This window comes from Rhincodon typus, unplaced genomic scaffold, assembly GCF_021869965.1.
Source record: "Rhincodon typus isolate 14 unplaced genomic scaffold, sRhiTyp1.1 hic_rhity00003712, whole genome shotgun sequence".
Lineage (NCBI taxonomy): Eukaryota > Metazoa > Chordata > Chondrichthyes > Orectolobiformes > Rhincodontidae > Rhincodon > Rhincodon typus.
The window spans coordinates 1,268-14,905 of record NW_025969350.1 but is presented as its reverse complement, the minus strand read 5'-3'; the positions used below and the strand labels follow the sequence as shown (position 1 = coordinate 14,905).

The following is a 13,638-nucleotide window of genomic DNA, read 5'->3' as shown; positions in this document are numbered from 1 at the left end:
TGACTGTAACCAACAATCTGGCCTGGACTTCCAAAATAGGTGTGACTGTGAAGAAGGCACAACAATACCTTTTCTTCCTCAGGCAGCTCAGGAAATTCGACATGTCCATAAGGTCCCTCACCAACTTCTACAGATGCACCATTGAAAGCATGCTGTCTGGGTGCATAACGGCCTGGTACGGCAACTGCTCTGCCCAGGACCGTAAGAAACTACAGGAGATTGTGTGCACAGCCCAGACCATCACAGAAGCCAGCCTCTCATCCATAGACAACAAAAACAAAGTTGCTGGAAAAGCTCAGCAGGTCTGGCAGCATCTGTGAAGGAAAAAAAATCAGAGTTAACATTTTGGGTCCGGTGACCCTTCCTCAGAACTGGAGGGTCACTGGACCTAAAACGTCAACTCCTTTTTCCTTCACAGATGCTGCCAGACCTGCTGAGTTTTTCCAGCAACTTTGTTTTTGTTCCTGATTTACAGCATCTGCATTTCTTTCGCTTTTTACACCCATCCGTAGACTCCATTTACATGGCTCACTACCACAGAAAGACTGCCAACATTATCAAAGACATCTCCCACCCTGGTAATGACCTCCTACAACCCGTTCCATCAGGCAGTTCATACAGAAGCTCGAACACATGCACCAGCATGTTCAAGAACAGCTTGTCAGCTCCTGTTTTTGGACTGATGAATGGACTTTCTAACTTCAAATAATGTTGATCTTGTTACTATTGATCTTGCCTCACATGTCCTGTGCAGTGGAAACTTGTATGCGTTACTCTGTCCAAGTCTTTTTCCATTCTATGATCTATATGTCCTTGCTTACTATGACCTGCCTGTACTGCTCACAAACAAAGCATTTCACTGTAATTAGATACATGTGACAATAAATCAAACCGATCAATTCTTACAATCAAGAACTGAACTTGCTGGAAAAACTCAGCAGCTCTGGCAAAATCTGTGGAGAGAAAGCAGGCTTAACATTTCAGCTTTGTTTCTAATTTCCAGTGTCTGCAGTTCTTCTGGGTTTTTTGTGTCCATGCTTCTTTACTTTGCTTCTAAAGCTCAAGATCCTCATGGCCTTTTTAAACAGCTTTTTCAACTTGTCCTGTCACTTTGTATACACACTAAGGTCTTTCTCTTTCTGCATCCCTCTAACATAGTAACTTCAGTTCATACTGAAATTAAAAAAAAAAGTGATGAATGCTGGACATCTGAAACAAGCACAGAGAATGCTGAAACATGTCTTTAAAAATAGAGTCAAACCAGACTTGAAACGTTAAAACAAAGAGCTATGGGTATTGGACAAACGCAGCAGGTCTGACAGCATCTGTGGAGAAGAAAACGGAGTTAACTTTGAGTCTGATGACTCCACTCCAGAACAGACCAGAAACATTAACTCTGTTTCTGTTTAGATTCTACCAAATCTGTTGAGCTTCTCCAGCATTTTCTGTGTTTGTTTCAGTTCATGCAGCCTGTTCTCCTAACAACCTCCCTCATAGCTACCTCCACTGCTCTGCTGCGTGACCCAGACCAGGTCAACATTTCAGTCCAGAGTCTGGTTGCTGGTTTCACACTTTACAGTTAGTATCATGAACTGACTATGAGGCTATCCATCCTTAAACATAATTCTGTGTGTTAAATGTCCCAAGGTATTTTCTTAGAATTTGAAACGATTTAATCAGCAACTCCGAATACTACAGAATAAATTCCTTTTTGTGTACCCAGCCCTTTGTTGTCCAATTGAAATTACTGCCGATATCAGCGGTGTTTCATTGAACCACATACAGTGCATGTTGTCAAAAGCACCTGACGACAGCCAGGTCAACACTTCACCGAGATACTTACTAAATCAACCACAGCCATGTTCAGACTGGGCAAATTGATAGAAGTACTGGAGAATACCGTGGCAACTTCACTTCCATTTTATTCAGAGAAATACAATAAAATATATAGCGCTCAGAGAACAATGGAGCAGACCTATCTTACAGCAGATACAATATCTACACAGAAAGACACAAACACGTTGCATTCCTGGTGAAAAAACAGGAATGAAGAAAGAGGAAGTCCCATTTAGCAATTGGAAAAGATTGGACGGCAGCATTTCAGAAAACCATTCGTGGATGACTGTGGAAGAATGGTCGGCTAAGTCCAGTGCTGCAAGTCATGGGAGGTCCCTTAAGAAGAATGCAGGAACCTGTTGAATGAGTTATAGGCAGACTCCAAGTCAAACAGCATCTGTCGCACCTGGGTGTCATCCAATTCATCTGAAGCTGACATTCCACTGAGCTTCTGTAACCTGCAAGTCCCAAGAATACAGGAATAAACCAGGTGATCCCATTCCAGCAACAGATCAAATGGTCCCATTTCTTTGTCATTCTGTGCTGAGTAACAGATTACTCAAGGTAAGAATGACTTTGCACCTGGCTCTCTCCCACATCATTACCCACAGCATTGTAACAATCCCAAATTCATTCAATTAATTTTTAATAAAGTCCCACATAAGAGGTACATGTGCAAAATCAAGGCACATATGATTGGTAGTATCATACGGCATACACTGACCACTAGTTAGCAGATAGGAAACAGAGTGGGAATACATAGGTCATCTAAGTGAAAGGCAGTGGCAAGTGGGCTGTTGAGTTTTACAGCACGGAAAGAGGCTCTTTGGCCCATTATGTCCATGCTGTCATCAAGCATCTATCTTCTCTAATCCCATTTCCACTTGGCCGTAGCCTTGGGAAGTGAAACACCACACCATACAAGTGTTTGAGGGTTCTCACCTTAAGTGCCCCTTTAGGCTATGAGTTCCAGATACTCACCACCCTCTGGGTGGAAGTGTTTTGTTTTGTCAAATCTTCTCTAAGCCTCCTGCTCCTTACCTCAAATCCATGCCTTTGGTTCTTGACCCCTCTGCTCAGGGGAAACTTTTCCCTTTCTACCCTACGTTCCTCAGAGCTTTGTCCACCTTGATCAGAAGCCCCTCAGCCTTCCCTGCTCAAAGAGAAATATTCCCAGCCTGTCCAGTCTCTCTTCATAGCTGATCACTCCAGCCTAGGCAACATCCTGGTGAATCTCCTCTGCATTATTTCCAGTGCAATCACATTGCTCCTATAGTGTAGTGACCAGAACCTGCTCAGTACTCCAGCTGTGACCTAACTTACTTTGTATACAACCCCATTATAACTTCCTATACTTAATACATTGACTAATGCAACAATTAGATATGTCATGTGCCTTCTTAACCACCTTATCTACCTAAACTGCTGCCTACAAGGATTTATGGACATGCACATCAACGTCCCTCTGTATTTCCCAGGGTTCCACTCTGTCCCAAAATGCATCATCACACTTTTCAAAATTAAATTCCATTTGCCACTGTTCAACACATCTAAGCAGCCCATTTATATCGAAGGCTAAGTTCGAAGGCTATCCTCCTCATTATGTCCCACCCCATCAATTTTCATGTCATCTGCAGACTTACTGATCATATTACTTACATTCGTGTCTAGACCATTAATGTACACAACAAATGACAAGGGACCCAGCTGCAAATCATGTGGGACCCCACTGGGTACAGACTTCCAGTCACAAAAACACCCTTTAAGCATCACCCTCTGTTTCCTGCCACTAAACCAATTTTGGATCCAAACTGCCAAATTTTCCCGGATTCCATGGGCTCTTACTTTCTGGGCCAGTCTCCCACATAAGACTGTGTCAAAAGCCTTCCTAAAATCCATGCAGACTACATCAACTGCACTATCCCCATCTATTCTCAAAATCCCTTCCTCAAAAAATTCAATCAAAAATTTGTTGGACATGATCTTGCCCTGACAAAGTCATGCTGACTATCCCTCGATTATTCCTGCCTCTCCAAGCAGACATAATTTCAAAGGATGGAATTACTTTCTCCCAGTAGTTTCTCCACCACTGATTCACTGGTCTATGATAGGATTAGGTTAGGGCTAACTCTAACCGTAATGCTAAGTTTCCTGGTTTATCCCTTGCTGCCCCTTGAATAACGGTACCATATGAGCTATCCTCTCTAGCACCTCTCCCATGGCCAGACAGGATTTAAAACTTGAGGTCAGTGCTCCTGCAGTCTCCTATCAGATTCCCATAGCAGGCTCGGATACATCTTATCTGGGTACTTACACCTACATTGTCCTTCTCCATAGTGAATACAAGATGCACTTTGAACTTCATTTGTGTCTTCCAGCTCCACACACAGATTGCAACGTTGGTCTTCAATGGTTCCTACTCTTCCCCTGGTTATTCTATTGTACTTAATATAATAAAACTACCTTTGCATTATTCTTTATTTTACATGCCATTGTTTTCTCTTCACTCTCCTAATTTCTTTTTTAAGTAACCTGTCTGCATGTCTCTAGGGATTTCAGTGTTTTGAGCCCTCGGTATCTGCGATCAGCTTCCTTTTCTCCCAATTATGTAATCCTGTACATTCCTTGACATCTCTGGACTTGATTCCAAACTAAACACAGTGCCTCGTTCTCTCCCCATTGCCCTGAATTAATCAGAAAACTAATCCCACTGCCCCACTCTGTCCTCATTGCACTCCATCAATTCCTAAACTAATCCCACTGCCTTGCTCCCTCCGTATAGTCCTGTACCAATCCCCAAACCATCCCGTTTTGACCTGAAATGATGATCTTTTCCATCTGCGATATTGCATTCTATCCTCCAATGCCCCAGCTGTAAATTTATTTCCCACCATTTCTCTGCTCAGGTTCTCAACGACCATTTTACATTTAGGATTGTCTCCTTGACTTCCTGTTAAATATTCACATCATTAAAACTCACCACTGGCCAACTTTCTCCTTTCCTTCAAAATCCGCTGGCAGATTACTCATCCGATTCATGGTTTCCATTAGCTCCCGGAGATCGGGCTGGATCTGGGAAAATAGTTCTGTTTAGGAGGGTTGCTGTGCTGTATTCCTCACCCTCCTCATATTGAGACAGCCCATTCGAGTGATAACATTCAGACTTACACACTCTCCTTGGCTACCACCATAGTGTCATACCCCATCACATCTTAGTTGCTCAATTTTACTTGAGGCTAGGTAGCCCTTGCAAACACCAGCTGGGTGTCAGTGAACAGGTTAGTCCTTTATAACTGACATCTGATAGCACTGTTGATGATATCTTCCAATATTTACTGATCGAGAGTAGACTGATGGGGCAGACTGGATTTGTCCTGATCTTTGTGTGGCGATTACAACTGGGTAGTTTTCCACATTGGACTGGAACAGCTGGGCAAGGGATACAGCAAATTCTGGAACACAAGTCTTTTGTAGTATTGCCAGAACATTGTGAGGGTCCACAGCCTTTTGCAGTATCCAGAGCCTTCTTGATATCATGTGCAGTGAACTGAGACATTTCAAAACTGGCACCTGTGATGGATCACCTACTTAGCACTTCTGCCCGAAGTTTGCTGTGAATACTTCACCCTTCTCTTTAGCACTAATGTGTTGGGCTTTTCCATCATTGAGGATGGGGTCTTTTGTGGAGCCTCCTCCTCCAGCAAATTGTTTAACTGTCCACCACCACTTGTTAGAGGATGTGGCAGGACTGCAGAGCTTAGATCTGATCTGTTAGTTGTGGGATCGCTTAGCTCTGTCTATCACTTGCTGTTTGGTGTGCAAGTAGTCCTGTTTGGTGGCATCACCAGGTTGCCACCTCATTTTCAGGTATTCCTGGTGCTGCTCCTGGCATATCCTCCTGCAGTCATGTCCTGTCACCTCCCTAATCCACATGCCCCATTGCCTTGGCATGATTTTGTCCTTTCTCATCTCATCACTACCCCAGCCCATTGCCTTTTCATTCCCCCAACCTGTGCCCCATGACAGTATTACTGGTGCCCTAGCACCATATTGCTGTGACTGTAACATTCCGAATACACCCTCCCAGCTCTCAGTACCTTGTGAAGCAACAGCAGCTTCTTACCTCATCCATGGCTCGGATCTCAAGACGGAGTTTATCCATGACAGTTATGAAGAGCTGTGAAGAGATGGGAAATTACAGAGTGAGTGTGAATAGAGAGACAGATTACAAGTGAATGACTGGTCACTCTAGAGCTAGCCAGCAGTGACCAATGGTCAAAGTCAGCCTTACCGACACAATATCAGCAATACAGCGGTTCAAATTGCCCTTGTCATCCTTGATTGTGATTGGACGATCCTCCCTAATCCTTTCCATTGCCAATGGACAATCCAGCTAGAAAACAGGATGCAAAAAATTAATGAAGTCCTATCCCACCTGATTCCCACTTCAAGCAGACTCTAACTGGCTCCTCTCCTCACCGACACCCCAACCCCCTCTCAACACTCCCACTTCTCCCCTCCTCACCCCCCTCTCACTATACCCCTTCCCAGTTCCACTCCTCACCTCCCCCACTGGCCTGGCTCCCTTCCTCACTGCCTGCCCGACACTCCCATTCCCTCTCACCTCCCACTCTCCCCTCGACACATGCCCCTCGAGCCCCAATCCTAACCAATAATGCCTCCCGAACCATCATACTGACCTGCTTACTTACCCTGTATCTTCTACAGAACTCATCGATGGTGCTGATATCAGAGCCCTGGACCTGTTTAAATGCTGCTTTGTATTGAACCAGCAGGCGTGAGCAGGCCGCTGTGTACCTGAGAACAGTGAACACAGGGAGGAGGCTAAACCACCAGATTCACAATCGTTGCTCCATGCACCACCCCCTGCTCAGTGCATTCATGATCATGTTAACTCTTGTACAGTTTGCAAGGACACCAACCCCCTATTAAACAGCACTCTCACACACCCTCAGCAATGGGACTCAGCCCCCTCCTCCTGTGCCCTTGCTCCCCTCCCCTCCCCTCCCCAGCCAGTTCCACCTACTCCTCCTCGACCACCCCCAGGAGACATACATCCCTCCGCTATCCCAGGTACAGACACACCATTCCACACTGCCTCAGATTGCAGACTAACCCCACCCCCAGGGACAGACCCTCTTTCCCCACTCGAGCTCCAGGGGACAGACATCCCTCCACCTCTAACGGGACCCAGCCTGACCCTCTCCATGACCGCAACACACCATACTCACTCAGTTGGAGTGACACAATCCTTGATGTAGGTTTTCTCCAGTGCCTGCAATGTCTTCACCACAGCAAACAGTTCAGCCATGTTATCATACCTGGGTTTGAGACAAAAGGTCAAGAGCAGGTGTACACACATGCTGCATGTGTCTGTAATCTACACAATTCCTGTAACTATGACCCTGTCTCTGTGGGGTGGACACATGATGTAAATGTGATCTCGTTGTACTGTTAGTTGTACCCAACACCTTTTATTCTTTGACAATATGTAGGATAAGGCGGCCTGGGAAGAGGTGGAAGGGAATGATTTACAGGATGAGGGATGTAGCCCTGTATCAATCCCCAAACTAATCCCGCTGCCTCGCTGTCTCCCCGGAGCCCTGTATCAATCCCCAAACTAATCCCGCTGCCTCGCTGTCTCCCCGGAGCCCTGAATCAATCCCCAAACTAATCCCGCTGCCTCGCTGTCTCCCCAGAGCCCTGTATCAATCCCCAAACTAATCCCACTTCCTGCTCGCTCTCCCCAAAGTCCTGTAACAACCCACAAGCTAATATTATTGTGAAAAAAGCAGTTTTGCTAGGCTACAGTCATTTCCTATTCTATTTTTGTCAGTTTCTTTGTATTCTGCTGAATTCTAACATTTTCCCAATTCCCAGGCAACATTTATAAGCCTCTTTCTGCTCTACTGCAATCTTTAACTTCCTTTCTTAGTCACAGTTGACTCACTTTTCCTGTTGAGCCTTAAACAGGACATTTTAAAAATAAATCATGTTTTAAGTCTACAAACAACAACTACTTTTGGTCTGTCATCATGTCTTTTAATTATATTTTCCCCTATTGACCACCGACTAATTTGTTCCCAAGGCCTTCATAGTTTCCTTTGTTTCAATTGAAAACCCTAGTTTTAGATTGAGCTTTCCATACATAAACGGAAAATTCTTAAATATCATGGTCACCTTTCCCCAAGGGCTCTTTTACAAGTTATTAATTATTCCCTTATTGCATTTTACGAGATCAAATATAGTCTGTATTTCTAGAGCAGTGTGTTGAAGAACCAGTTTGGCAGCAAATGCTCGCCTAGCCATTCACACTTACAAGCCCTAATCGAATATAAAAAATACTCACTTTTCCCGCTCCCTGGCATTTTTGTATAACTTGACTTCCTGAAATAAATTTGAATTAGAATTCAGTGAGGTGGAGCAGGAATCTGTCATTCCCAGCACAGGCATGAAGTTTTCACAAACTTTTAAAACTATATTTTTAAATTAGACTCACAACCTATTAGGACTTGATACTTCAACACTTACCTCATTAAAATATGAGCGACCCTAGCCACTGTGAAACTCACGTGTCCTTCTCTTAAGGGTGAATACACCAGCAGAGACATCGTCCTGCGTTTCCATAGGGAACTGAGGCATTGAAACACAATTGAAACTCAAAAATACGAAATGGAAATTGGTGAAGTTGTGGATATTGAGGAAAGTTGTCAAAGGTTACAGCAGGATAGAGATCAGTTGGAAAGTTGGGCAGAAAAATACATTTTTGGGGTTCAAAGGCAAGACAAAAATTGTACAGTAAATGGCAGGCCCCTTAGGAGCACTGATATACAGGGGGATCTTGGAATGCAAGTCAATGGCTCCCTGAAACTGGCAACACAAATGGATAAGGTGGTAAGGGTGGTGTACAGCATATTTGACTTCATTGTTCACAGCCTTGAGTATAAAGTTGGCAAATCATGTTGCAGCTTAGTTACACCATATTTGCCCCACAGCAAGGATCTGGAGGTTTGGAGAGAGTGCACAAGAAGTTTGCCAGGGTGTTGCTTTGTTTGAAGGATATTAGCTATGAGGAGAAATTGAACAAACTTGGCTTGCTTTTACTTGAACCTCAGAGGCTGAGGGGGCGAACTGTTAGAAGTTTATAAAATTATGAGAGCATGGACAGAATGGACAGTCACAGTCTTTTCCCCAGGGTAGAAATGGTGAGTTACAAAGGGACCTAGGTTTAAGGTAAAAGGGGAAGTCTAAAGGAGTTGTGAGGGACAAGTTTTCTTTTTACACAGAGGGTGGTAAGTATCTGGAATGCGCTACCAGAAGTGGTGGAGGCAGCAAATACAATAACAACATGTAAGAGGCATCTTGACAGATACATGAATAGAGGGATATGGGCACTGTAGAGGCAAAAGGCTTTTTTTTGGTTTAGAAAGGCATCATGTGTCAATGCAGTCTTGGGGGCTGAACGGCCTGTTCCCTGTTTCATGCCTCTACAAGTTCTACAAGACTCAGTGACCTTGCATTGTATTTGAATATGGAATAATCACAATGCAAAGACCTGGCTATCTCTGAAAGTGTGAAAGGCTACAACACAGGAGCTATAAACCCATTACACAATCTCTTCTGGAAGAGAAACTTTGGACTCATGGTGAATCATATAGCTGGAACAGCTATGTTTGTACCTGCTTTTCAATGTTAAAGCCACAAGAGATACCATCCGGAAGCTCATCTGAAAAATTAGCTGCAAACTAACTACCCAGACAAAATAAAACACAAGAACATAAGAAACAGAAGCAGGAGAAGACCATTCAGCTCCTTGAGGTCACTCCGCCATTAATGAGATCATTGATGATCTTTTACTTCAGCACTATCTGCAGATCCCTCAATGTTTTTAAATGTACAGAAATCTACCGAACAATTCCAAAGATTCATCACCCTCCGAGAGAAGGAATTCCTCCTCACCTCAGTCTATACTGAACTGTCTAATTCTTGAGTCCCACAGCCAGGGGAAACATCTTTTCTGCAGCTACGCTAAGTTTCTACAAGATCACCCCATTCTCCAGAGAATAAAGGCCTGACCTCTAATCTTTCCTCACAGGACAGGACCCTTGGCAGTGCCTTTTCTGTCTCTCACACTCAAACGTACCTTTTCCCATTACCCCACCTAGTCACAACTTTTGCTCCACTGCCCCTCCTCCTGACAGCAGGGACCCCTGTTCCAAATACCATGCTCCCAACCAAAAGCCCTTCCTCAGCACACCAATTTGCCCTGCACCCCCCACACCATCCTGTCAACTCCCCTCTCAATCGTTTCTCACCTCGTACAGTTCTGGCTTGTTCCCTTGACCTGAAATGACAAAAGAAAGGTCAAAAGAGCAGAGATTAAATCCGGAACCAGCCTGTAGACAGATCTCCCAGGGAGAGTGATCAGTGTGTCCCCTACCAGCCCGTAGACAGATCTCCCGGGGAGAGTGATCAGTGTGTCCCCTACCTGTCGGGGGATAAGCTGATAATTGCACAATGTCCTACACCATTCATGACTCTTCAGACACTGAAGCAGTCGATGTCCAAACACAGCAAGACCAGGACAATATCCAATAGAGAAGTCTGAGGTGATGAACTTTGCCAGGAGAACATTGAAAGACAATATAAAGTTAGAGGTATAATTCTAAAGGGAGTGCAGGAGCAGAGGGAGCTGGAGGTATATGTCACAGATCATTGAAGGTGGCAGGACACGGGGACAGAGCAGTTCAAAAAGCAAACAGTGCCCTCAGCTTTATCAATGGGGCATAGGGTACAAGAGCCAAGAGATGATGTTGAACTTGTACAAGACACTTGCTGGACCTCAGCTAGAGTATAGTGTACGGTTGTGGCTGCCACATTATAGGAAAGGTGTGAATGTTTTGAAGACAGTGCAGAAAGCAATTTACAGGAATGGTTTCTGGAATGAGAAACTTTAGTGATGAGGATCGATTGATGAAGTTGGGACTGTTCTCTGGAGAGAATACTGAGGGGAGATCTGGTCAAGGTTTTTAAAATTGAGAGTGGATTGGACGCCAGAGATCATGCAAAAACAGCGAGTAGTCAGGAAATGGAATGCGCTGCCTGGAAACGTGGAGGCAGGTTCAATTGAGGCATTCAAGAGGTTGTTGGATGATTAGTTGAATTGAAATAGTATATAAGGGTATATGCGAAAAAGCCAGGAGATTGGCAATAGGTAATATAGCTCGTTTGAAGAGCTGGAGCAGACACAATGGGCTGAATGGTCTCTTTCTGCATTGCAATAATCGTGAGAATTTGTGACCTCCCAAAACTTATCTACCATAAAGGCGCAAGTCAGGAGTGTGATGGAACACTCCCCACTTGCCTGGTGCAGCTCCAAGAACACTGAAGAGGTCTGACACTATTCAGAACAAAGTATCCTGCTTGGTTGGAATCACATCCACAACCTTCAACATTTAGTCTTTCTTCCACCACTGACCTCAAGGGCAACTAGGGATGGGCTGTAAATGTTGGCTGAGCCAGTGACGCTCAATCCCATTACCGACTGAAACACTCAGTACTTGTCCCACCATTTGTGACCTTCATAAAGACAATGGCGTTGAGCAAGATAGTGACAGTGATGAAGTAGTGTTCTGGTGATGACTGCATTCTGAGACAGCAACCACAATAAAATTGTAGTCTCACCTCCACCAGCAGGATTTGCAGCGATGCCTTGAAACATTTTACTGAAAAACGTCCGTGTGAAGCTCTGTAAAGATGCATCAGACAAAAACAAACATCAAGGAAAATAGTGGAGAAAATAGAAAAAAAGTGAAGGAGAAAATTAATCTCCATTTTGAGAGGCAAGGCTTGATCAGTGATGTTCAACATAGCTTTATCAAAAGGAGGTCATGCCAAAAAAATTTGGTGGGTTTTTTTTCTTTCATTTGTTAACAGGATGAGGACATCGCTGGCTCGGCAGCATTTATTGCCCATCCCTAATTGCCCAGAAGGCAGTTGAGAGTCAACCACATTGCTGTGGTTCTGGAGTCACATGTAGGCCAGACCAGGTAAGGATGGCAGTTTCCTTCCCTAAAGGACATTAGTGAAACAGATGGGTTTTTCCCAACAATCAACAATGGATTCATGGTCATCATCATTAGATTCTTAATTCCAGATATTTTATTGAATTCAAATTCTACCATCTGCCACGGCGGGATTCAAACCCAGGCCCCTAGAATGTTATCTGGGTCTCTGGTTTAACAGTCCAGCAACAATACCACTAGGCCATTGCCTCCCCAGGTGGTGATCAAGGAGGTGACCAAGTGTTTGTATGAGGGTAGGGCAGTTGATGTAGTTTATATGGATTTCAGCAAGACCTTTGATAAAATCCCACATAGGAAACTGATAAAGAAGGCAAAAGCTCATTGGACTCAGAGTAACTTGGCAAGATGGATCCAAAATTGGCTTCATTACAAGAGGTGGTGTTTGGGGGGTGGAGAAGGTGGTGAGGCATGAACACACAATAAGTAAGTTTATGGATGATACAAAGATTAGTGAGGAATCTCAAAGGAGCAGAGGGATCTAGATCGTTTGTCCACAGATCCCTGAAGGTAGCACGGCCAGTTAATAGGGTAGTTAAGAAGCACATGGTTCACTTGCCTTTTTCAGTTGTGGCATAGATCAGAATAAGAAGGTTATGCTGAAGCTGTACAGGACTTTGGTTAGGCCACAGCTGGAGTACTGCATGGGTTCTGGTCAGCACATTATCGGAAGAATACAACTGAACCTCCGCTGCACCACCCGTGCACCAGGATGTTGCTGGATAAGCTCAGGGTGTTTTCTTTGGAGCAGAGAAGGTCAAGGGGGTACCCAAGAGAGGTGTAGAAGATTACAAGGAGTATGGACAGGGTGGATAGAAAACAGCTAGACTGCTTTTCTTAATTTTTTTACTCTTCCAATGGGATTATGGGTATTGCTGGCTAGGCCAGCATTTATTGCCCATCCCTAACTGCCCGAAAGAAAGCTAAGAGTCAACCACATTGCTGTGGGTGCGGAGTCGCACACAGATCAGAATAGCTAAGGCAGGTTAGGATGGCAGTTTCCTTCCCTAAAGGACGTTAGTGTACCAGGTTGGTTTTTCCCTGAACATTGGAAATGGTTTCATGGTCATCAGTAGATTACAGGTTTTTAAAATTGATCTCAAATTCCAACATCATGGTGGAATTTGAACTTGGGTCCCCAGAATAAAACATAGAACAGTACAGGCCCTTCAGCCCACGATGTTGTGCCGAACTTTTACCTGAAACCTAAGGTCTATCTAACCTCCACCACTACCTTATACTGTCATCCATATGCCTATCTAATAGCCACTTAAATGCCCCTAATGAGGCCGACTCCACTACCCTCTCCGGCAATGCCCCTACCACTCTCTGAGTAAAGAACCTACCTCTGACGTCTCCCCGATATCTACCTCCTTTCACTTTAAAACTACGTCCCATTGTAAAAGCTACCTCCACCCTAGGAAAAAGTCTCTGGCTGTCTACTCTATCCATACACCTGATCATTTTGTACACCTCTATCAAGTCACCTCTCATCCTTCGTCGTTCTAAAGAGAAAAGCCCTAGCTCTCGCAACTTTTCCTCGTAAGACCTTCCCTCAATTCCAGGCAACATCCTGGTAAATCTCCTCTGCACCTTTTCCAACGCTTCCACATCTTTCCTGTAATGAGGCGACCAGAACTGGACACAATACTCCAGATGTGGCCGAACCAGGCTTTTGTACAGCTGGAGCATAACTTCA

The 13,638-nt window shown here is 44.4% G+C and overlaps 1 protein-coding gene across 2 annotated transcripts; it reads right to left on the bottom strand.

Moving 5' to 3' along the window:
* Nucleotides 1-1,904: 1,904 nt before the first annotated feature.
* Nucleotides 1,905-13,408, bottom strand: vps28 (VPS28 subunit of ESCRT-I). Of its 2 annotated transcripts, none has more exons than XM_020524921.2 (9): nucleotides 11,542-13,408; nucleotides 10,173-10,201; nucleotides 8,207-8,244; nucleotides 7,089-7,178; nucleotides 6,549-6,654; nucleotides 6,128-6,229; nucleotides 5,960-6,013; nucleotides 4,817-4,908; nucleotides 1,905-2,294 (listed from the first exon to the last, which is right to left on the bottom strand). In XM_020524921.2, the coding sequence occupies exons 1-9, from the start codon at nucleotides 11,576-11,578 to the stop codon at nucleotides 2,174-2,176; spliced, it is 669 nt and encodes a 222-aa protein (XP_020380510.1). In that variant the 5' UTR covers nucleotides 11,579-13,408; the 3' UTR covers nucleotides 1,905-2,173. The 2 variants fall into 2 exon arrangements, with proteins under 2 accessions (XP_020380510.1, XP_048449701.1); XM_048593744.1 differs by having other exon boundaries at nucleotides 6,537-6,654; nucleotides 11,542-11,792.
* Between the last annotated feature and the right edge of the window lie 230 nt (nucleotides 13,409-13,638).

Excerpts from the sequence above, each read along its gene's own strand:
- vps28 (XM_048593744.1), bottom strand. The coding sequence starts at position 11,578 with ATGTTTCAAGGCATCGCTGCAAATCCTGCTGGTGGAG. Across the intron at positions 6,655-7,088 it reads GATTGTGTCACTCCAACTGA|GTACACAGCGGCCTGCTCAC; the intron begins GTGAGTATGGTG and ends CACTGTTCTCAG. Across the intron at positions 6,230-6,536 it reads GATACAGGGTAAGTAAGCAG|CTGGATTGTCCATTGGCAAT; the intron begins GTCAGTATGATG and ends CCTGTTTTCTAG.